Genomic DNA, 24,655 nt, shown 5'->3' on the forward strand with positions numbered 1-24,655 from the left:
TTAAGTGGGGAGGCCCCCACTTGAATTTGCATAGTTGCCGCCCTGGCCTGAAGGGAAGAGTCTACAAGGTTTATAACCCAGAACCGCAACTGCAGAAAAAAGGCTGGCCTGAGCCTCTTGGGAGAGGCTGAATAAGGTCTTAATAATGTCTTACAACCCCCTCTTGTCCCTCTCCGCACTCTTGTCCATGGTCCTACAAGACCCAAACCAGGGCCTCCCTTCTTCCTACCCTTCTCTGTGACCCTGTGAAGGTGATAAATCTAGATGAAATCACGTGTGTTTTAAAAAATGAGAAATAGAACCAGGAAATGCTATGAAGACAAAATTCAAATGCACATATGCCTGATAATAAGAACTACAAAAAAAAAACACCTACTTTCTACTTGCTGGCAATTTCCCATGAGTGCCATTATGGTCTGGGCACCCAGCAAAGGCAGGACCACCCTAGGGCTTCAACAGTCCTCAACTTGATTAACTTGCCAGACCTTCACCCATGCCAAATCACACATTTTTTTCTGGTCATTTTGTCTTCTACATTTCTACAGTCTGCCAATTCAACATAAATAGGGAATATTTGTTTAGGTCTCTGAATTGCTGATGGAACTGAAGGGATTGCCATTGCTGCACCCAACTCCTGGTAGTTCTAAGTCCTTTGTGTCAACCCCAGCACCTTCTTGTTTAGTTCTTTCATTTTTTAACATTCATTTTATGATATCCACATTGCTTGGAGGAGGCCCTTAACTATCCCCTGTGTCTGCCCCATTTTCTTGTGAACCACTCTCATTTCCTTATCATCTAAAAGATTCAAATGAAAAGCCAAGGCAATACAAACTACACAGTTTCTAAAATATTTGCCAGATTGCTCACAGGAGTTGTACCTGGGGTGCAGAAGCAAAAGGACTTCTCTTTATCACAGCACAGGCCATGACCTAGGTAAGGTGCATGCGAAGCAATGTCCAGCAGCATCAACAGAAACACACAGCAGCAGGACCTGGATAAGGTGCATGCTAAGCAATGACCGTCGGTATCAACATAAACACATAGCACTATGGCTTCCATATGCAGCATTGGGCTCCTCATCTGGAGAGCCCACTTTGCATTTTAAAGAGAGAAATGGCAGTCTCATTCTCAGGGTAGAGAAACTTTACATGATCGGGATCCAGTGCTTGAGGAAAGCTGTCCCATCAGAAGCATCCTACTTGAGGTTGGGATCAGCTAGAGCCATCTGTGATTTGTCTATTGTGAGCTGTGGGTCCAGCATCCTCCCAAACATGCTCCTCCCTTCTGCAGCACATGAAGCCAAAGAGAATCTGCTACATCAGTCAGTCTCCTAGTCCATTGGCTAATGTCGTTCACGATCTGATGATATCTATTAATGATATCATTCATATCACAAAATGATGCCACTTTCCACACTATCCTCCCTGTTCTAGTTGTCAAGTGGATTCCCCTCCCCAGCCCAAACCCTGGGCTACCATCTGTGTAGCTCTTGTGTGTTGTGTGTTGTTTCTGGACACCTGTACCCTTTGGCGGTGAATGGGAGTCTAGCAGCCTTGGCTCACAGGGCACACTGCAGGGCTGGATGTGCATCTTTTTACTATTATTTTAGCTATCACAGATATGAGTTGCATATTCAGGTTGTTCTTCATTATTTTTACTTGTTCTTGTTCAGGGAACAACTCCTAGGGAGCTGTGTCTGTCGTTTCTAAATTCCATGGATTACTTTCACTTCCTGCTCCTTATTGGAGTGCAAACATCATCTCATGCCATGTGATTCTTTAGCCATCCAGGCACTGAATGTCTTTTATCCTACACTTTCTCATCCTTTGATATTATAAATGCTATAGACATGTGTCAGTAGTCAGGGTCTTTCTAGCAATTTACACCTCTGATGTAATTGTGTTGAGTGTCCCAAGACCATCCTCAGGCCCCATAATCAGTAGAAATAAAGGACTCAAGACAAGCTGTTATTCTCATGGGTGCAGCTTTATTATAGCAAAAGAATATGAATTAAAATGAGCAAAGGAACCAGTGGGAAGGCCCTGAGAATCCAGGCACAAGCTCCCAGGTGTTCTTTCCCTGAGGAGTCTCTTGTCCCCAATTCTCCCAGCAGTGATGCATGACAATACGTGTGAAGCATTGTCCACCAGGGAAGCTCACCTGAGTGCTGGTGCCCAGTGCTGTTTATTGGGGCTCATCACAGATGTGTGTGGCACCTGCATAACTGACCTCCAGTGCTCAGACGCCAGCCCCTTCAGCAATAATAGGCATTCCCCATAAGTCATTATGGAAACAGCTAGCATAGAGTGTACCCAGGCTACGCACACAGAGACAGAGACACACAAGCAAAAACACATTTCAACTAATAATAATAATCATAATACTAAGAATAAAAAGAATAAAAAGGAATGTTTTGGAAGTCATTGGAATGGTTATGACCTTGATGGTGATGATAACTTTGCATACTTAACTCAATGAATTAAGTATGTTAAATAATGTATAGTCTTATAGATGTAATCCTTACCTTAATAAAATGGTTTAAAAATATTTCCAGGAGGAGTATGCCAAAAAAGCAGATATCATCTCCCAGGAGCTGAATATGGACGTGGCTTGAGAAAGCACTTTTTCAGTAATCTTCAGGGTTTGCACAACACAAGCCTGCTCAGTAAACACTTTCCTGTACAGAAGTCCAGGTGAGGTGGAAACAGGCTGTTGGAATAAAAGGCAAGATGCAGAAGAAAAGAGAGAGGAAGTGGTGGACAAGATATGAACCCATGTAGGGTCAGTGTGGATGGGAAGCGCTGCTGAGAGCCTGTGGATGGACAAGAATGTGGACCAGGGACAGCAGGAAAACAAGGCAAGGGGGGTTCTTCCTCAGGCAAACAAGATGTTTCACGGAGGCTGTGATCAGGGGCCATGCACAGGCACAGGTGGGTGCCATGGAGTAGGGGAGCCACTGGGGTATAGACCCAAGACAGAGCATAAGAAATTCAGACATTCCCAAGGCAGCAGGCACAGAAATAATGACTGACAAGCCTCTATCTTGGGCTCCCATCCATATATCAAAGATAAAGTTAACTGATTTTTCCACCTGGGAAGAAATGACTGAATCTCTGAGTGAGGAAGGACATGAGTGGTGCTGCCAGGGGAAGCAATGCTGGACCTGCCAGCAACCCTCCTCCCCTCACACTGCCCTGCATGTCCTCCCATCCCCAAAGCATGGAGGTTCTCATCCTTGTCCAGTGGTGGGAGCCACAGTCAGTTCCTAGAACCCTCAGGGGGCTTCCTGACATGATCAGCTGAGTCTAACAAAAACATGGCATTTACGATCAAATTCTCTATCTACATGTCACCAATGTGTTTATGAGGCTTTAGAGTAAATGAAATAAGTAAGTGAAAAATAGACTTTACAAGCAATAGAAAAATCAACAAACCTAAGAGTTTTTTCTTAAAAAAGGACAAATTCTTAGCTAGATTAAGAGAAGAAGAAAGAATCCTTTAATAACTAAAATCAAAAATAATTCAGAAAACGTAAGAATTGATAAAACTGAAATTTAGAAGCAATTAGAGATGATTCCTCTGACATTGTTCAAAGTTGTCTCAATCCTTCAGGTAGTAACGGCATTTCTTGTCTCAGAACCCAAGAAGAGTCCTGAAACACACAATTACTTGTTTGAATTATCTTTATCACTCTCTGATAAAATACTCACACATAATAATCTAGCTGCATGAAGATAAAAAATAACTAGTTTGAAATTAGAACAAGTCCCAAGTAAATCAAATTTAGCATGTGGTTCATAATGTGATAGACAGTAGACATGGCTGAATACTAAGAATGTGTTCACATCTGTTTTGTGTCAAGATCAGGAAAATATTTTGTATATTATTTAGGTAAGAGCCCCATTGAGAGCACTGATTTAAGATTATATATTGGTGGGTAATACCTCAATAATAAAAGTAGAGGTTATTAACCTTTAATTTGTATTACTAGTACAAACTTTCATTCAGGATATATCCTTCTATGTGTTATGAAATCAACTCAGAAGGCAGAAAACATTGCACTTATTAAAGCTTTTTAATAAATTAAAATTATAATTAAGTATATATGTTTCTAGATGGTGTACAACTTAGGAATATTTTTAACAGAGAGGGTTCTTATGTCTCCTGGAGATCCTATCAAAATGGACAAGGGAAGAAACTCCCAGATGAATTTCTACCTACTAGAGAACTGATTAATATAATTTTTTGAGTTACTGTTTTTTATTATACTTTAAGTTATGGGATACATGTGCAGAATGTACAGGTTTGTTACTTAGGTATATATGTGCCATGGTGGTTTGCTGCACTCATCAACCCATCATCTACATTTGGTATTTCTCCTAATGCTATCCCTCCCCTAGCTTCCCCACCCCCTGACAGGCCCCTGTGTGTGATGTTCCCCTCCCTGTGTCCATGTGTTCTCATTGTTCAATTCCCACTTATGAGTGAGAACATGCGGTGTTTGGTTTTCTGTTCTTGTGTTAGTTTGCTGAGAATGATGGTTTCCAGCTTCATCCATGTCCCTGAAAAGAACATGAACTCATCCTTTTTATGGCTGCAGAGTATTCCATGGTGTATATTTTCCACATTTTCTTTATCCAGTCTATCACTGATGGGCATAAGGGTTGGTTCCAAGTCTTTGTGATTATGAACAGTGCTGCAATCAACATATGTGTTCATGTGTCACATAAGACGCAGTAGAATGATTTATAATCCTTTGCTGATATACCCAGTAATGGGATTGCTGGGTCAAATGGAATTTCTGGTTCTTGATCCTTGAGGAATCGCCACACTGTCTTCCACAATAGTTGAACCAATTTACACTCCCACCAACAGTGTAAAAGCATTCCTATTTCTCCACATCCTCTCCAGCATCTGTTGTTTCCTGACTTTTTAATGATGGCCATTCTAACTGGTGTGAGATGGTATCTCATTGTGGTTTTGATTTGCATTCCTCTAATGACCAGTAATGATGAGCTTTTTTTTTTCATGTGTCTTCTTTTGAGAAGGAAGTGTTCATATGTTTTGCCCACTTTTTCATGGGATTGTTTGTCTTTTCCTTGTAAATTTAAGTTCTTTGTAGATTCTGGATATTAGCCCTTTTGTCGGATAGATTGCACAAACATTCTCCCATTCTGTAGGTTGCCTGTTCACTCTGATGGTAGTTTCTTTTGCTGTGCAGAAGCTCCTTCGTTTAATTAGATCCCATTTGTCAATTTTGGCTTTTGTTGCCATTGCCTTTGATGTTTTAGTCATGAAGTCTTTGCCCATGCCTATGTCCTGAATGGTACTGCCTAGGTTTTCTTCTAGGGTTTTTACGGTTTTAGGTCTTATGTTTAAGTCTTTAATCCATCTTGAGTTAATTTTTATATAAGGTCTAAGGAAGGGATCCAGTTTTAACTTTCTACATATGGCTAGCCAGTCTTCCCAGCACTGTTTATAAAATAGGGAATCCTTTCCCCATTGCTGTTTTTGTCAGGTTTTTCAAAGATCAGATGGTTGTAGATGTGTGATGTTATTTCCGAGGCCTCTGTTCTGTTCTATTGGTCTATATATCTGTTTTGGTACAAGTACCATGCTGTTTTGGTTACTGTAGCGTTGTAGTATAGTTTGAAATCAGGTAGCGTGATGCCTCCAGTTTTGTTCTTTTTGCTTAGGATTGTCTTGGCTATATGGGCTCTTTTTTGGTCCCATATGAAATTTTAAGTAGCTTTTCCTAATTCTGTGAAGGAAGTCAATGGTAGCTTGATGGGAATAGCATTGAATCTATAAATTACTTTGGGCAGTATGGCCATTTTGGCAATATGGATTCTTCCTATTCATGAGCATGGAATGTTTTTCCATTTGTTCGTGTCCTCTCTTATTTTGTTGAGCAGTGGTTTGTAGTTCTCCTTGAAGAGGTTCTTCACATCCCTTGTAAGTTGTATTCCCAGGTATTTTATTCTCTTTGTAGCAATTGTGAATGGGAGTTCACTCATGATTTGGCTCTCTTTTTGTCTATTATTGGTGTATAGGAATGCTTGTGATTTTTGCACATTGATTTTGTATCCTGGGACTTTGCTGAAGTTGCTTATCAGCTTAAGGAGTTTTCGGGCTGAGACGATGGGGTTTTCTAAATATAAAATCATGTCATCTGCAAACAGAGACAATTTGACTTCCTCTTTTCCTATTTTGAGTACCTTTTATTTCTTTCTCTTGCCTGATTGCCCTGACCAGAACTCCCAATACTATGTTGAATGGGAGCGGTGAGAGAGAGCACCCTTGTCTTGTGCCAGTTTTCAAAGGGAATGCTTCCAGCTTTTGCCTGTTCAGTAAGATATTGGCTGTGGGTTTGTCATAAATAGCTCTTATTATTTTGAGATACTTTCCATCAATACCTGGTTTATTCAGAGGTTTTAGCATGAAGCGGTGTTGGATTTTATCAAAGGCCTTTTCTGCATCTATTGAGATAATCATGTGGTTTTTGTCATTGGTTCTGTTTACGTGATGGATTATGTTTATTGTTTTGCATATGTCAAACCACCCTTGTATCCCAGGGATGAAGCCGACTTGATTCTGTTGGATGAGCTTTTTGATGTGCTTCTGGGTTCAGTTTGCCAGTATTTTATTGAGGATTTTTGCATCGATGTTCTTCAGGGATATTGGCCTGAAATTTTCTTTTTTTGTTGTGTCTCTGACAGGTTTTGGTATCAGGATGATGCTGGCCTCATAAAATGAGTTGGGGAGGAGTCCCTCTTTTCTATTGTTTGGAATAGTTTCAGGAGGAATGGTACCAGCTCCTCTTTGTACCCCTGGTAGAATTCAGCTGTGAATCCACCTGGTAGTGGTCTTTTTTTAGTTTGCTATTATTAATTACTATTAATAATATTATTATTAGGCTATTATTAATTACTGGCTTAATTTCAGAACTTGTTATTCATCTATTCAGGGATTCTATTTCTTCCTGGTTTAGTCTTGGGAGGGTGTATGTGTCCTAAAATTTATCCATTTCTTCTAGATTTTCTAGTTTATATGCATAGATGTGTTTATAGTATTCCCTGATGGTAGTTTGTATTTCAGTGGGATCAGTGGTGATGTCCTCTTTATCATTTTTTTATTGTGTCCATTTGATTCTTCTCTCATTTCTTCTTTATTGGTATGGCTAGCAGTCTATCTATTTTGTTGATCTTTTCAAAAAACTGTCTCCTGGATTCATTGATTTTTGAAGGGTTTTTCCTGTCTCTATCTCCTTCAGTTCTGCTCTGATCTTAGTTATTTCTTGTCTTCTGCTAGTTTTTGAATTGGTTTGCTCTTGCTTCTCTAGTTCTATTAATTGTGATGTTAGGGTGTCGATTTCAGATCTTTCTTGCTTTCTCTCATGAGCATTTAGTCCTATAAGTTTCCCTCTAAACACTGCTTTAGCTGTGTCCCAGAGATTCTGGTATGTTGTGTCTTTGTTCTCATTGGTTTCAAAGAACTTGTTTATTTCTGCCTTAATTTCATTATTTACCCAGTAGTCATTCAGAAGCAGGTTGTTCAGTTTCCATGTAGTTGTGCGGTTTTGAATGAGTTTCTTAATTCTGAGTTCTAATTTGATCTAATTTGAGAGACTGTTATGATTTTCATTTAATCCAAATGCTAATGGAAGCTAAAAATTTTGATTAAATACACCAAACGCTCTAGCTCAATCTAGTTTATAATATTATCTAACCATGGAGAGCATTATCATTGTTCATATAAGACAGAATGAATCCTACTCAACAATCTTCTAGGAATGTTTTAAAAATGGCATCTCTACATAAAAATGATCAAATCTTTAATAAAATGTAAAACTCCCTTGGCCAAAGGTTCTCCCACTAGCACTATGGAATCATGTTCCACTCCTCAGGGTGCATCAGTTATTACCCTATGACTTGGCAGCTAAAAGGCCCATACGTTTATAGAGTTTACCCCCAGAGATCATCATCTTTGTCCTATTGCATGCATGTGTTACAAAATACTGAAAGTGATTCCTGTGTGATATCCACTCCAATCATGAAGAGTTTGAGGCTGCCTTTTTGTTACATCTTTTCCACAGACTCTTGTGATCTTCAGCAAGGAAATTGGAAGGAACATCAGCAGAAAATACTGCTCTTGAATCATACTGGAAGGAATCTTATCAGATACTTTTAACTACCTCACTGCAGAAAATATTCAGGCAGTTAATTATTGGGTTCATGTTTTACAACTAAAGAATAAATTCAGGCCAGATGGAGTGGATCATCGCTATAATCACACCACTTTCAGAAGCAAAAATGAGGGAAATCCCGTGAGACGAGGCAATCGAAGCCAACCTGAGCAACATAAAGAGATGCTATTTCTCTGAAAAAATATTTTAAAGAATAAGCAGGTGAGGGGTGGCGTTCCCCTCTACTTCTAGATACTCAGGAAGCAAAGATGGGAAGATTATGTGAGCCAGGGGTTCAAAATTACAGTGAGCTTTGATCATACAACTGTTCTTCAAACTGTGCAACAGGGTGAGAGCCTGTCTCGAAAAACAAATAAAAAAGAATCAATAAAGAATTCCACACAACTGTAAAGCTACTCAAATAGGAGATATTAAACTGAGTATCCTTATAGATTCTCTGGCGTTTTGGATGTTTTTAAGCAGATAGCTGGCCTAAGACCTGCAGAATAAGCTGATAGTCCTTTGTTGTGAGAAGCTTCCACCCAAGACATTAGACCAGGACCCCTGTCTAATTCCCCAACCCCTCCTCCTTTTTCTCAATATTCTTTGCTTATATTTATAAAGTCATTGCATTCCTGTAGACCTCCATGTTGTCCACCTGCATTGAACCCTTATCTTTTTGCTTATTCATTATTTTTATTCTTGCTACATAGAATAAGTTGTCACAATATTTTTGATGCATGACTGCTGAGGACTTAAGGCTCACTCCTCTATCATCTCCTCTTTTGTCAAACAAGGTGAATCTAGTTTGCAATCACAGGAGCTTCTTCATATGATGCCATTGGGAGTTTCAAACCCTATAAACCCCTTTCTGTGAGTGGGAAGCCTCACTCTGCCCCCACCACCAAACCATTATAAAAACCCTGAGTCAGTCTCCATTCCTCTTTTACCAAGCCATTTTAGACAGTCCTGAGAGAACTGCCCTGCTCTCAGCAGACACCTCTACAGTGCAGATAATAAACCTCTCCATATTCACTTGCTCTGAGTGTACGACTTCATCAGACATAACATCCACACTAAATCTCAGTTGAGATCTCTTGACTTTGCATGGTGTCAAATACTACTGATGCTGTGAGCTCAGTGTCACGGTTTCTATCAACAGGACACACTGGATTCCTGAAACAACTCCAGGATAGAGCTGGACATATGATATGCATTGGCTTTGTGTCCCCACCTAAATATCATCTCAAATTGTAATCCCCACATGTCAAGGGAGGGACCAAGTGAGAGGTGATTGGATCATGGGGGCAGCTTTCCCATGCTGTTCTCATGATAGTGAGTTCTCACAAGACCTGAGGGTTTAAAAGTGTATGTCACTTCTCTCTCTCTCTCTCTCTCTCACCTGCTGCCATCTGAGATGTGCCTTGCTTCCCCTTCACCTTCCACCATGATTGTAAGTTTCCTGTGGCTTCCCCAGCTGTGCAGAACTGTGAGTCAACTAAACCTCTTTTTTCATAAACTACCCAGTCTCACGTAGTTCTTTATAGGAGTGTGAAAATGAACTAATACAACATGCCTGGTGGGTTTGATAAACTTTCTTAATGTCGTAGAATTAGTCCATTATTTTGCTGTATTCTAATGTTTCTCTAAAAATACAGAGATGCCTAGGGCTCGTTGCTGTGTATTTCAGGTGTCTCTGACATTTCATGTATTTTATTTATCTCTGTCTAACTCCTTTTCTACCAAATTATACATGTTATAATTAGTGCTATCTTTAATTAGGTTAAATTAAAAAATATCTTTAGGAAGTGTTCAATTTTACTAATATTGTCCCAAACATAATCATTATCAATGTAGATAACAAGTCAATTTCCTTAAAATTTTCTTTTGTTCTGTAATTTCTCCTTCCTAGACCTTCCCTTTTCCTACAATATTCACAGTGAACTACTGATTTTTATGTAAGTTTAGATTACTTTTCATTTTATAAAATTTATAAAAGTTGTATCTTATGTAAGTACTTTTATTTGTTTGGCTCATTTTACTTATGAGAAGTACTTGTGAATTTTGCCATGCTGTTGACAGTATCCAACATTAGTTGATTGTAGTAGTGGGTAATATGCCAATGGATGACTTTTACTCAATTTGTTTACCAATTAAGCTGATGATTGACATTTGAGTTGTTTTTCATTCTGGGTATTATAAACTGATGCTACTCAGCTTAGAGAGGTACACAGCTGGGAAACACATGGTTCTTATTCTTACAGCAACATAAGCAACTAAGCTTGAAAAGCTGCACATTAATCAAGTTTATTAAATACATCAGGTAATAAAAGGTATAGATTTATTTGTGTTGTGGGGTGGGTGTACGTCAGTTTCTGTGTGAGAGAGAGAAGGCAGGAAGGAAGGCAGAAAGAAAGAGAGGAATGTTACATAATTGACCACAGTTTATGAGGTCCTCAAGAAATTACAGGGAATTAGTCCTTATGGACAAGGCTGACATAGATGGAGAGGACAACTTGACACACCTAGCTATGGTTATATATTGATATAAATATCATTTTCTTTTTTTCTCTTTTTTTTTTAAATGGAGTCTCGCTCTTTTGCCCAGGCTGGAGTGCAGTGGCACGATCTTGGCTCAACGCAACCTCTGCCTCCCAGGTTCAAGTGATTCTCCTGCCTCAGCCTCCCGAGTAGCTGGGACTACAGGCGTGTGCCACTGGGCCTGGCTAATTTTTGTATTTTTAGTAGAAACGGAGTTTCACCATGTTGGCCAGGCTAGTCTTGAACTCCTGACCTCAGGTGATCTGCCTGCCTCGGCCTCCCAAAGTGCTGGGATTACAGGCATGAGTCACCGCACCTGGCCCCAAAATATCATTTTCTAATTATACAAACACTCACATGCGTTAGAACATGCGTTAGAACAAATGTAGTGGAGGGTATCTAGTGGTGAAATATGATGGTGACACAAAACCCCTCATCCAGCCCCTTTTCATCCCAGCTTCACCTGCCCTAAGGCTGAGCCTTGAACTTGCTCTTTCTGAGTCCTCACAATGGTCCTGAGCCCCCTGCTGTACCGAGCACCCTCTGGTGTCCTGATTTTCCTCGATGGTTCCTGAGAGCCCCCGGCTGACCTGAGTGCTTCTACAATGGTCTTGAGTGCCCCCTGGTGTCCTGAGAGCCCCCTGGGGACCTGAGCAACCCCTTCTGTCCTATGCACCTCCACAGGGAGGTATGGGTGTGAGCTCACACTGTGATTCCCTCACTGTGTCTTTGGCTTAAAAATACATGGCTATGTGCTTGTTGCTCACGTAGCTCAGCTGTAGGAAGAACTGCTTTTTTGGACACGGATCTGGGGATGGTGACTGGACACTTGAGGAGTGGGTGGTAATGTGTGCTCCCTTCATGACCTATGCACCCAATCCACTCCATTCCCTTCCCTGGGGGTGCTGATGGATCCAGCTTCAGCAGGAAGACCTCGTTATCATGGGGAACACAGACACAGCGCAGGTAAGGGAGAGGGTCTGTGAGGGCTTCACCAGGCCAAGAGTGCGCTGAGAAACACAGTTGTTGGCATGCACAGGTTCTGGGCAATACATTGAAATTCTCAAATACGTACATTTTTATGAGAATAAACAGCTCACTTGTGTTCAATTTGTGAGTCTCCTAGAGCAATGCAGCAGATTCTGAGGTTAGATTCAGACAAATATAGGGTCACGTTTTTCTCCATAGTTGGAACCAAATTATAAAGAGAAACTTATGTCAGTAGAATGGGCATTGAACTATCTCTGTCTATGATAATGGTGATGTTCAGAATAGGATTGGGATGTGACAACCTGAAGGGTGTCCTAATTATTAACCCACAATTAGACCTCAGCAGCAATCACTGGCAGTGGAGGTCACCCACATGGAGAAATGTCTGACTCACTGAAGCTGCACCTGGGGGTCTCTGCAGGCTCTGAGTTGTGCAGAAACAGCTCCTCCCTCAGACTTAGAGTGAGGACAATCTCTGCTCTTTCTCTGGGGGAGGTGAGGGTTAGTATGAGGAAAGAACCAACCTTACTGTAATCAAGATCTCTGTTCTTAGACAGAAATCAAAGAATATGAGAAAAAACTGATCTCAGTTTAAACAGAACAATTCATCATGAGGAAGGTAATAATATGTCTGGATGCTGCACAGAATTAAGAAACAATGAATTTGGGATAAGGTTGAACATTATTTTGCAAAGTCTGGTTTTTTTTGTTTTTTGTTTTTTGATGGAGTCTCACTCTTGTTGCCCAGGCTGGAGTGTAATTGTGTGATCTTGGCTCACCACAACCTTCACCTCCCGGGTTCAAGTGATTCTCCTGCCTCAGCCTCCCCAGTAGCTGGGATTACAGGCATATGCTACCATGCCTGGCTAATTTTGTATTGTTAGTAGACATGGATTTCTCCATATTGGTCAGGCTGGTCTCGAACTCTCGACCTCAGGTGATCTGCCTGCCTTGGCCTCCCAAAGTGCTGGGATTACAGGCGTCAGCCACCACGTCCGGACCAGACTCTGTTCTTAATTATCTATGTCATCTGAGAAAATGAAGTAAAATCATGGTTTTTATATAAAAATTCACAAACTGGGTGCTGGCCCTGAGAATCTACCTCCCATCTCTCCAACATCAGGGAGCCCAATAGACCAGGCAGCCAGCTGCTGCACTGCACTCTAATGCCTGTCACCTGGTGTGTGCCAAAGACACCCAACCTGCGAGCTCCTCCCAGACAATGGCTGTGCACAGCGGAAGTACTGAGGCATGGCTGCTGCTGGGACACATGGGAGATCCTGATGGACAACTGAGCTCTGGGAGGCACCAGTGGCCTCGCTGGACTTAGCTTGGACCCAGGGTATTTAGGGAAGCTCCATCAAACTCCCACTCTTCTCCAGCACTAGTGGTGAGATTGACATTCTGGGGTGGCAGTGTCTACAGCCTCCCTGGCCTCCTGTGCATTTTTATGCCTCCATTACTTACATCTGCCTTTGGGACAAATGAGAATGTTTCCACTTCTTATAATAAACTTTTCTAATCCAGAGACCTCAGGGATGGGCACAGAAACATAAATGTCAAGAGGCTCACAGGGGAACTGTTGGATGCAGAGAAAGCCACAGACCCTGAAGGAAAGTAGCCCATGACGACCGTCTGCACCTGCCCTAGAGCTTCCCCTGTTTTCTGTGGGTCTTGAGTGCTCCCTTTATCCCAGCCTCCTCCCTTATCATTGCAGGAAATTCTGTGTCTGTGTTCACACTGATATCTTCTTACCTGGTGCCTCACATACAGTAATACACGGCCGTGCCCTCTGCTCTCAGACTGTTCATCTGCAAATACAGTGAGTTTTGGCACTTTCTTTGGAGACGGTGAATCTGCTCGTCACAGATTGTGCATAACATATCTGACTTCCATCACACTGTATATCTACTACTCACTCCAGCCTCTTCCCTGGAGCCTGGGAAACCGAGCTCATTCAGTAGCTACTGATGGTTAATCCAGAGTCTGCACAGGAGAGTCTCAGGGATCCCCCAGGTTGTCTTGGGTCCTCTCCAGACTCCACCAGCTGTACCTCACACTGGCAACCTGTAAACTCATAGAGATCCTGGTAAGAAACTGCCTGACATATCCACTGTTTCTCTCAAATATATTCACTCATACTCTATCTCTCTGGTTTACCTTTTAAAATAACAACTGTGAAACCCAGCTCAGCCCAGACTCCATGGTGGGTCCTCTGTCTTTAGTCCTGATCACCAAACGGAAACCCCTGGGAATCCCAGGGCTGGCGCTTCTCTCCCAGAGCTGTGGGGTCAGGACTGGGCTGGTTTTCATCAGCAGAGGGAGAAACCTATTTGCATGTCTCCTACTGTATAGCAAGCTCTGGGATGGGAATCCTGGGGAGGGGCAGGACCCCGAGCAGATAAAGTGCCCTGGGGGAGATTGGTAGTCATCTTATCACTCAGGAAAATATCATTTTATATTATGTGATCATGCCTTGATAACTATTTAGCAGTCATCATCTTATTTCATTTCTACATATTTGCAGAATGCATTTAATGCAAGTGTCAATGTTACATCTTAAGGAATTTAAATTACACACAGAACAGAGTGGCTGTACAATATGGTCAAGATCACACAGCTGGACAGAATTAGCCCCATTATCCATGCCTGTGCCTCCGACCACTAGAGAAGACTGCTCCCCTGAGACAACTCCAGGGCAGTGTGGGACATGCCTAGTGAGGTTTGCAGGATTCCACCCCTGCCAGGATATCTCTGTTTTCTTTTAGTGTATTCTGTTGTTTACCTGAAATATATATAGAGAGAACCAGTGTTCATGCATGTGTACTTTCAAAAGTCAGAGATGTTTCAAGTGTTAATAGCCATCTATTTTTTGCTCCTCCTCAACCAACACATTCGTTTGTTTCTTTGTTACTGCTTTTTAAAGTACAAAATTAACCAATAATTAATTCAAATATATACTGCACAATTTGGAATATGTTAATGTATGTGTGCAACCCTTTAATCAGGGTTTCAATTAAGTCGTGTGCAATTAAGTTAACCCCTAAATCTTTCTGTCACTTCTCTGTAATTTCATCTCAACACCCCATTACTTTCAACACCCAATTCCCACCAAATTCTCTTCTCTGTTACTTTAGAATAGTTTTACCTTCTACAGTTTATTCAAATAGAAGTTTATGAAGTGCACTGTTAATACTTTAGCTACTTCCACTCAGCGCAGTTATTTGTGAATGTAGCCATGACTTTATGTGAATGAGGATGCCTTGATTCTAATTCTGCATTGTACTTTACTTCATAATCTTATGTCAAATTGTTTAACATTCACCTGTAATGGATGTGGATATTTGATCTGTTCTCTTAGTTTCTGGCTTTTATATAGAAATCTACTCAGTGTGGGAATGTGAAAAATGAGGAAACTATGATCTTATTCTGTCCTCATTAACAACAAACCTGAAAAACTGTGAATAAAGGAAGAAGAAAAACCTGTAACATTTGTGAGTTAGTTTCACAGAGAAAGCAAGAAGACTGAAATGTGAGGAGAGAGACGCCTGCAGAGAGGACTGGGGCCCGCATGTTAGTGAACCCAGGGCAGGTGCCACTGGATGGCATTGAGAGAGGAACAGGCTAACCTGGAAATATTTAGTGAGGATTTTTTTTGGATGCATGTGCTAATGGTATTAGAGTGTGAATATACTAGTCCTTGCAGGCTTTTCCCAGGAATTTGAAAAATCCACAGTCAACTCCCTTATCTACTGTCCTGTGGTGCTGACAGGAAGGGAAGAACAGCGAGGACTGTTGAACGCCTGGATCCACCTCCACTGTCTCCAGGGGAAATCCAATAAAACCTGTGACCTATGGGGTGTGGTGGAGTCAACAGAAACAAAAGAAAACAGAGGATTCCCAGGAAACTCCATCTAGAAGAAATCCTTAATCTGCAGGGTAAGTACAAAGGAGGAGAAGCTGAGGACACTGGAGAGAAACCATTGTGGTTGGGAAGACACTCTACCCCTGGTGGAAGAGGTACAGACAGGAAAATTTGGAAGGTCACCCCCAGAACCATGATTACTACTCAAGCATAAGAAGAAGGCTGATTTGGAAGGTTGGAGAACGTCCCCATTTGTTCAAGCCTCTTCTCCATATGGTCAACTAGGTCTGCAGGAAATGACGCAGCTGCATCAGCTCCATTCTGGCCTCTGTCATGTGACAGTTTTTTGTGGATTTGCTCTCTGCTCTCTCATTATTTGTTTCCTCTCTCAACTCCTAGCTCCATTCTCCTTTTAATTCTCACTTTATTGAAGAGATTCTTACTTAGCTTAGAACATTAAAATCCATGGAAGAAATTTTCATCTTAAACCTACCAAATCTAATGAGCTCTCTCCAGGGGTGCCCATCTGTTTTTTTCTTCCTTTCCTATGGGGTATGGCCCTTGTTTCTACCTGAGTCCAGCTCTTATTTTCATATGCATGAGGAGTCCAACCATCACACACCTAGGGATATCTTGGGGGAATGTCCCCTACCATCTGTCTCCTCAGCCGTCATGTGCACAGTGGCCACTCTGTCAGCTGCTGTATGTGCTTTAGGGCTTTCTGTTTAAAAATGTCTTTCTCTAGCCCCCCAAACAAAATTCCTGGACCTTAAATACTTTCAAGATCCCTTTGTTGTTAATATTGTTTTATTCTGTTAAAATCCACTGGGAACCTCAGTGACAATAGAGGTGACCAACCTACCCATCCCATTGTCTGACTTCTGCCTGACGGACCCACCCATGAGCTTTACTCCACTGCTCTGCAGCTGATGGGGCCATCTGGACCTTTATTAATAAGAGGTGTATGATTTATTAGAGAATGACTGATATCAGCAGGTGCCTGAGCGCCTCAGAACACAGGTGTGGTCCTGCAGTAGAGTCTGTGTAACTGAAATCACATGTGTGTATAGCTCGTGGCCTCAGCCCAGAAGCTGATGGCAGCTTCTGGCCATTCCTGGGTAGCCCGATGAGGGGTGTCCAGAGAAGGATGGATGCAGGATGTGGGTTTTAGAAAGTGATGTGGTGTCGGGGGGCATTGTCAGCCAAATTTCACTGAAAGTCTATTCTGCTCTTTGTACTTGGGGAAAACTGGAAAGAAGGGAATAAAACTCAGACCCCCTGTAGCTCCTCATTTAGGAAGAGATTCAGTGCAAATTTAGAAAGTTGAAGGAATAGACTATACTTTCAGGGATCATTTCTATAGTTCATTCGAGGAGGTTGAAGAAAAACAGTGATGTCGATGTGGTTTTCTTTGACATACTTAGGAGACAGCAGAAGATGGTCAGTGGTCGGTCTCCATCCAGGTGGTACTCACTGTCCATTTGTTATGTCCAAATAAAAGATAAAAGACAACTTTTGTGGCACAGACACCAGGGTTGGTTTCAGAGACCTTTCCACCAAAAATGGCCAATGGTGGCTCACACCTGTAATCCCAGCACTTTGGGAGGTGAGGCGGGAGGATCACGAGGTCAGGAGATCGAGACCATCCTTGCTAACATGGTGAAACCCCATCTCTACTAAAAATACAAAAAATTAGCCAGGGTTGGTGGCGGGCGCCTGTAGTCCCAGGTACTTGGGAGGCTGAGGAAGGAGAATCACTTGAACCCTGGAGGCGGCGGTTGTAGTGAGCCGAGATCGCGCCACTGCACTCCAGCCTGGTGACAGAGCGAGACTCTGTCTCAAAGAAAAAAAAAGAAAGAAAGAAAGAAAAAAGAAAAACAATGGCCAACAGGGCCTTGACACATTTTTTTATAAGAGTTACTATTTTTGCCTACTTTATATGGAAATCTGAGATGTGCCCAGCCTCAGGGGCCTGCTTCTCCTTCTAGGAGACAAAGCTAACAGAGTTATGTAGTATTAGTCTGTGTGGGTCTTCACAAGAAGACAACAGGAGTGGGTGGCAGAAACAACAAATACTGACTTTCTTACAATTCTGCAGTCTGAATGTCCAAGATCACGGTGCTGGCAGGGCTGGTTCTTGGTGCGGCTTCTTCCTGGCTTGCACAGGGCCACCTTCTAGTCCACTATGTCTCCACATGGCCTCCTTTCTATGTGCACTGAAAAGTGAGAGGTCTCTGGTGTCTCTTCCTCTTCTTATAAAGACAACATGTCTATTGCTTTAGGGTCTCACACGTATGACCACATTTAATCTTAATTATATACTTAAAATTCCAATATAGATCCACTGGATTTAAGATTTCAGCATATGAATTTCAAAGAGGGCACAATTCAATTGACGACACAAATCAAGAGATGGTGAGAAGCATTAGAAATTTTTTTTTAATCAAGAAGGAAAAAAGGGGCCATTCAGGAACTCGTAGGAAAGTTCCTAGTATTGTTGATACTTCGACTGTAAGAGGAAAATTTGTCTTCTTCCTTTTATTTTTTTTTAGACGGAGTTTTGCTCTTGTTGCCCAGGTTGGAGTGCAATGGCACGATCTCGGCTCACAGCAACCTCCGCCCCCCAGGTTCAAGCCATTCTCCTGCCTCAGCCTCCGGAGTAGCTGGGATTACAGGCATGCGCCACCACGCCTGGCTAATTTTGTATTTTTAGTAGAGACGGGGTTTCTCCATGTTGGTCAGGCTGGTCTCGAACTCCGGACGTCAGGTGATCCACCCGCCTCGGCCTCCCAAAGTGCGGGGATTACAGACATACACCACCGCACCAGGCCTGTCGTCCTCCTTTCTTGCCTGCCACAAGGATGTGAGGAAGCAGAACCACAGATAATAAAGAAAGAGGAGCCCTGGAGACAGCTGAGGTGCTGGCGAGGAGGGAGAGCCCTGAGCAGATGAGGAAGCCCCGCCCTCCCGGCACCTGCTCCTGACCCGGCCTCGTGCTCTGTGGGCCCCGAGCGCCCCCTGCTGGTCCTGAGCGGCACCTGCGCCCGCCCCCTCCGCCTCCGTGCGGTCACAGAGCTCAGCTTCAGGGAAAACTGGTTCTTGGACGTTTCTACTGACATGGTGACTCAACTCCTGAGGGGCGGGGTGTAGTAGCTCCTCCCACTATAATAGATGTATCCAATCCATTGCAGCCCCTTCCCTGGGGACTGGCGGACCCAGCTCCACCAGTTACCACTGCTGATGGAGTCACCAGAGACAGCGCATGTGAGGGACAGGGTCTCCGAAGGCTTCACCAGTCCTGGGCCCCACTCCTGCAGCTGCACCTGGGACAGGACCCCTGTGAACACAGAGACCCACTGTGAGCCCTGGGCTCAGATGCAGCCTCCCATATCTCCATGTCTGCAGCCTGGAGACACTCACTTCTGGGAGCTGCCACCAGGGGGAGGAAGAACCACAGGTCTTTCATGTTCTTTTCACACGAGGCCCATGACTCTCAGAAAGCATTTCCCATGTAAGCAGAACGCCGAATTTAAGGAAATGTGTGGTGGTTTCCTGTGGGCGCTTAAGTGAGGATTTGCATGTGGGTGGTGCCTTTGTATGGAGAGATGAAAAGGGATGAGGGAGGCCGCAGTCTTTCGGGTTCACCCTGGGAGTAGGATGCTGGCTGTGCCCTCTGAGAACTCAGTTCTCTACCTGTGGCCTCCCCTCACCAAGCACAGAGTCCTCTTCATCCAGATAGGAAATGTGTTGAAGGAGCTGTTCTGGGAGATGAGTGTGATCATGGATCAAGGACAGATTTTGGAACAGGGTCAATATTATTCTACCCTTAAAGACTCATGTAAAACCATCCACACACCCAAGTCATTGGAATTGTCATTTACACCTTCAGACACATTGAAACAGCAGCTGAGTGTAATAATCTCAGTGAGTTGAGACAAACCTGGATGCATCCAATGTTTATCGTAGTTCTGAATATCCATCGTAGATATCTTAACATATGTCAGAAATGGTGTATGACCATTTCTTACATAATGGGAGTTGACTGTAAAAGTAGCATGAAGATGTGTAAATATAATGCCTAGGTAGGTAAACTGCTGAATTAACAAAGCCTGGAGCCAATTATATTCTGGCATCTTGTTATTTAGTTGTGAATTTATTTTCAGTTGGTTAGTTCAATTTCCCAAAATTCAATTTCTGCTAAAATAGTCACATACAATAACCTTGAGATATTAAAATGAAAAAAAAAAACTAATTTGAAAATGAACCCAGCTTCCAGAAGTGAGAATTACTTTGTGGTGAATGGTAAGAAGGATGGAGACACAGCTGAATGCCAAGATTGTGTTCACAATTGTTTTAATTAGGGGAACTTCTATACATCCCTTCTATTTATTAGAAACTCCCATTGAGAACCTTGAACTAACATAATTTGTTGATAGATTACACAAAAACAATGAAGCTGAAGGTTATTAAGCAGGAATTGCTATTACAAAATTAGCTTTCCTTTAGAACATATTCCTCTACCTGATGTGAAATTAGCCCAGATGCACTGATGAGAGCTCGTCAGTTAAGCAAAGAGCAGGAAATGGGCTCACATGTGTCTGGAGCAGGGCATGGCTTCGGCATGCTTTGCTAACAAAGTGGCTTCTCACATCTTCTGGAAAACCCAATAAAATGGGCAAGTTAAGGATCTCTTAGGAGCACCCGTCTATTCCACATTCTTGGCTAATATAAAGGTGGATGTCGATGCAAAATGAGATAAGATGGAAGTTAAGGAAACTGCTGCATCACTGCCTCAGCTCAGCACAGCTGCCTCCTACATCAGGATTTCTGACACTCTCAGGATGTGGGTTTCCACATGGTGTATCTCGCACAGTAATACATGGCAGTGTCCTCAGCCTTTAGGCTGCTGATCTGCAGGTATGCTGTGCTGACAGAGGTGTCCATGGAGAAGACAAACCGTCCTGTGAAGCCCTGGGCATATGTTGGGTTCCCAGTGTAGGTGTTGAACCATCCCATCCACTCAAGCCCTTGTCCAGGGGCCTGTCGCACCCAATTCATACCATAGGTGGTGAAACTGTAACCAGAAGCCTTGCAGGAGACCTTCACTGAGGCCCCAGGCTGCTTCACCTCATGACCAGACTGCACCAACTGCACCTGGGAGTAGGTACCTGTGGAGTGGACACAGGAGTGGGTAAAGCCTCACTTGAGTGGCCTGGTTTCTGCCTCAACCCTGGGACTGGGGAGCCCCTTACCTGTTGCTGCTGCCACCAAGAAGAGGATGCTCCAGGTCCGGTCCATGGTGAGGAGCTGTGCTCTAGGGGATTCTCCCAAGGAGGGATGTGGTTGTTGGGTGATGCTTTCAGGGTACAGAGATACTATATTCCCCTCAGTTATTTGCATATTCATGAAGGATGCTATTTAATAGACCAATTCCTGACCCAGTATGAGAAAGAGAAAATCCATGACACATGGACGACACAATTGTAGGAGCTGAGGGTTCGAGTCGTAATCCTGTTAGAGGCCATGCATCCCCTACCCATCCCTGAACTCTGTGTTGATAGAGCTTCCTCCACTGGGGAACAACTCCCCGAGGACAGTACCTCACTTTGAACCCACATTTGAATGTCTCAGGGGCAACGTGAACCATTTCTAGACCTTAATATGTGAATGCGTTATTTTGGGAATGAGTGTGTCTCTCCAAAAATTGCACTTATTTATAAGTAATAATCTCTTCCTGACCTCCAGCTGCTATTATTAAGATAACTAGCAGAGTTTGAAATCGCCATTATAAAAGTGGTTCTCATTACAACATCCAGTTTGATAAATGCTCACAATTGAATAGGATATTTATACAAACATCAGCAGTCCTTGTGAAATACTTATTTTAGATATTTTTAAAGGAAGTCCCAGGCCCTGAGAGGAACCTCTCCCCAGCCTCGTGTGCACCTGCTCTGGGGTGGAAGACTGTGCTCGGTGTGTCCTGAGCGCCCCCTGCAGCCCAGATCCCCCCTGCAGGGAGGTTTCTATCTGAGCTGACAGAGTATATTCCTACCAGTGTCTCTAGCCCAGTATAAAGTGGCTGTGCCCTGGCTCAGAATTCCGCTTTATTTACACCATATGCTTCTCACACCATCTTTTGAAATAGTGAATCAGCCTTAGGAAACCCAGCGAACTCTGCAGGGAGACCCCAAGAAAAGATCTCACGCATCACCAGGGAGCCGTTTCCTGGAGCTCGAGAGGCACTGAATCTTTGGACACACGGTGAACCCAAACACTCTTCAGGGGTTTGGGGGGACTCTTATTTCCTTTAGGGTTCTGCAGTTGATTATTGTACCTGATAATACCTGTAGGCGCAGGTGCATGTGGATAGAAGCCCACTCCAACTCTACTATACACACACACACACACACACACACACACACACACACATCACACACACACACACACATACACACACACATCACACACACACATACACATTGTGGCTAATTTTTACATTAGTGGGCCCCATGTTTGCCCTTTTTTCTGGTATTTTTCTCATGAAAAGCACTCCCTACAGTGGAACTAAGATTGAATATGTGTCTACTTTCTGCAAACAGAATTAAAGAAAACAGAATACAAGTGGACTCTTGGGAAGTGCATGCACATTGAATTCACCTGGTCTCACTGTGGAACCCTGCAGATGCCCCATGAAAAGTAAATTTGAGACAAATGAGGGTGAAATAATTTCATTGGTGCTGAAGTTGCTGTTGTCAGAGGCTTCGAATTGCTCTATTTTCCTAAAGCTTTTTTCTCCTGTTTTCCTCCTCAGATAGAGTTTGTGCATTGCCACACTCTCATATTTAGTCCCTATTGACTAAACTGGTGAGACGTAATGTGTGGAACACGGAAGCATTACATGCTTTTACAGTTGAATTTTAATCCTGTAGATGTCTTCTTTCTCTGGTCTGTGATCTATAAAGGAAGTCTCCAGAAGTGAAGCTGATTTTTGCTCTTTTCTGGCTGTAACATCACAGGAAAATTTTCTTAAATGTACTCCTATTGGCTAATGTTACCCATTTTCATGAAAAGAAGGCTGCTGGTATGGGCTTGTAATGGCGATGGATTACCTTTCCTCACATAGATACTGTTCTAAAAATGCTCTTCCCCTGGTTTGTCTGTCTGAAGAAGGTCTGGGTGTATTTATCAGAGATTTGGTCTCCTGATAATAGAGACATGAAGGGATCTATGTGGATTCTCACCCTGAGAAACTGGAAGTTCCCTGGAGGAAAGGGCGATAAGAGTATGGGTGGGTGGAGCTCCCAGGATCTCTCACCCTCACGCTAGTCCAGACATACCCTTTATGTTTATTTAGTTCAGATTTTCATATAACAAACCACGCAGCCAGGCTCATTTAAATTATCCATACTCAGTCCATATTGGAGCAGCAGCTGAGTATAATAATCGCATTGAACTCAGACAAATCTGGGCCCAATCCAACTTTTACTGTATCTCAGAGCAACTTTACTGACTCCCTTAACTTGGAGAGTATTTCTTCCCTGAAAGAACTGTAAGGGTTGCTGTGGAGTCTCTGTGGGGTTGGGTTTTTTTGCATCAGCCTATTATGCAGGGTATTCTGAATGATGTAGACCTTTACACTTAAATGGTAATTATTCCTAGTGATGTGGAAATGGCAGAAAGCCCTCAATTCTGTTTCCTTCTTTTGTTCACCTGAGTGTCTACAAAAATCCCATGAACCTCAGGAATCTCTCCTTCATGGATGACTCTGAAGATTGTCAATCTATTCAGTGCTGCAGACACAGGGAGCTAATGGAGGATTCTCAGTTCACTGATATTTTGGACCAGTAAAATAGGACACTTCTGAGAATGAACCACTTTTGTCAATGCCAATCAATATTAAAGAGTCACGATTTTCAGTAAATTGGGGTGTAAAATTTTCATGATTCTTGACAATGAGGTCTCAAACTTGATGGTTTGCAGGAGAAACAAGCTAATTATGGTTAAACAGGAGCTTCTTTACCTGGGAAGTTAGTCTTTTAAACAAAAGCACCTGAGTGGTGGTTTCCTGAGATCTTGTGAAAATTTATCTATTGGAGAAAAACATCAGGAAAACCAGTCTCAAATAATTGACAGAAACCTTATAAGAAATTTTTAACAACACAGCCATGAAACTCTACTTAGTAGATTTTTTGGTTCATGTCTTACAACTCAAGAAGCAATTAAGAAATCTACACAATTGGAAGCCTACTCCAACAGGGATAATTTTTCCCTTCTTGAAAAATAAACCAGTATTCATACAGAGACACTTCCCATGAGGTCTACAACTTACACAGGTTTCTGTAACCTGAAGAAGTTTTCCTAAGAGGATTATCCTCTAGACATCTATGTATGCAAAAATACATTGTGTATATATGTGTATGAGTAATCTGTACAAGCCCTTGGCATACTAAACTTATGTAAATGTGACAATTTTATCACTTACTGTGCTCTCACACTTTACTGGTTTCAAAAGTTCATCACCCTTCTGATGGAGCAATAGCTGCCTTTGATAATATGCTGTTGCTTCAAGTGAACACATTCTAGATCCTCACTTGACTTCATGGTTTCATATTTAGCATTGGTGTGTCTTTGACTGAAAACCCAACATTTTCATCCAACAGATTCTCCTCTTATGAGATCATTCTGAACACTGCCAACAACCTCCATCATGCATACTTTCAACCTTTTGTTTTTAAGGGAATAAGGGTGCAAATTCATCATTGCTTTAAGGTGAGAAACTTTCTTGGACTTCCATCATATTCATTAGAAACTCTCATGAAGAACCATAATCAAACATTATTTGTTTATAAATCATACCTCAAAGCTGAAACTGTTTCTCATAATGGCTACACCATTCTATATTTCCACAATTATTGAAAGCAGTATAAACGCTCCTAAATTAATTAAAACTGGAAATATATGATCAGAAATTCTGCTTCTAGAAATATACCCAAAGGAATTAAAATTACCACCTTGTAAAGATGTCTGCATCCTATATTTATTGAAACAGTATTAATCACAGCCAAGATATGGAA

General features: G+C 42.4%; 1 gene segment (V, D, J or C); it reads right to left on the bottom strand.

The window, feature by feature from the left end:
- Positions 1-20,077: 20,077 nt before the first annotated feature.
- Positions 20,078-21,058, bottom strand: LOC745160 (probable non-functional immunoglobulin heavy variable 7-81). The segment is given in 2 exon segments: positions 20,078-20,749; positions 20,834-21,058. Coding segments are annotated over 2 exon segments (486 nt in total).
- Between the last annotated feature and the right edge of the window lie 3,597 nt (positions 21,059-24,655).

This window comes from Pan troglodytes, chromosome 15 (assembly GCF_028858775.2).
Source record: "Pan troglodytes isolate AG18354 chromosome 15, NHGRI_mPanTro3-v2.0_pri, whole genome shotgun sequence".
NCBI lineage: Eukaryota > Metazoa > Chordata > Mammalia > Primates > Hominidae > Pan > Pan troglodytes.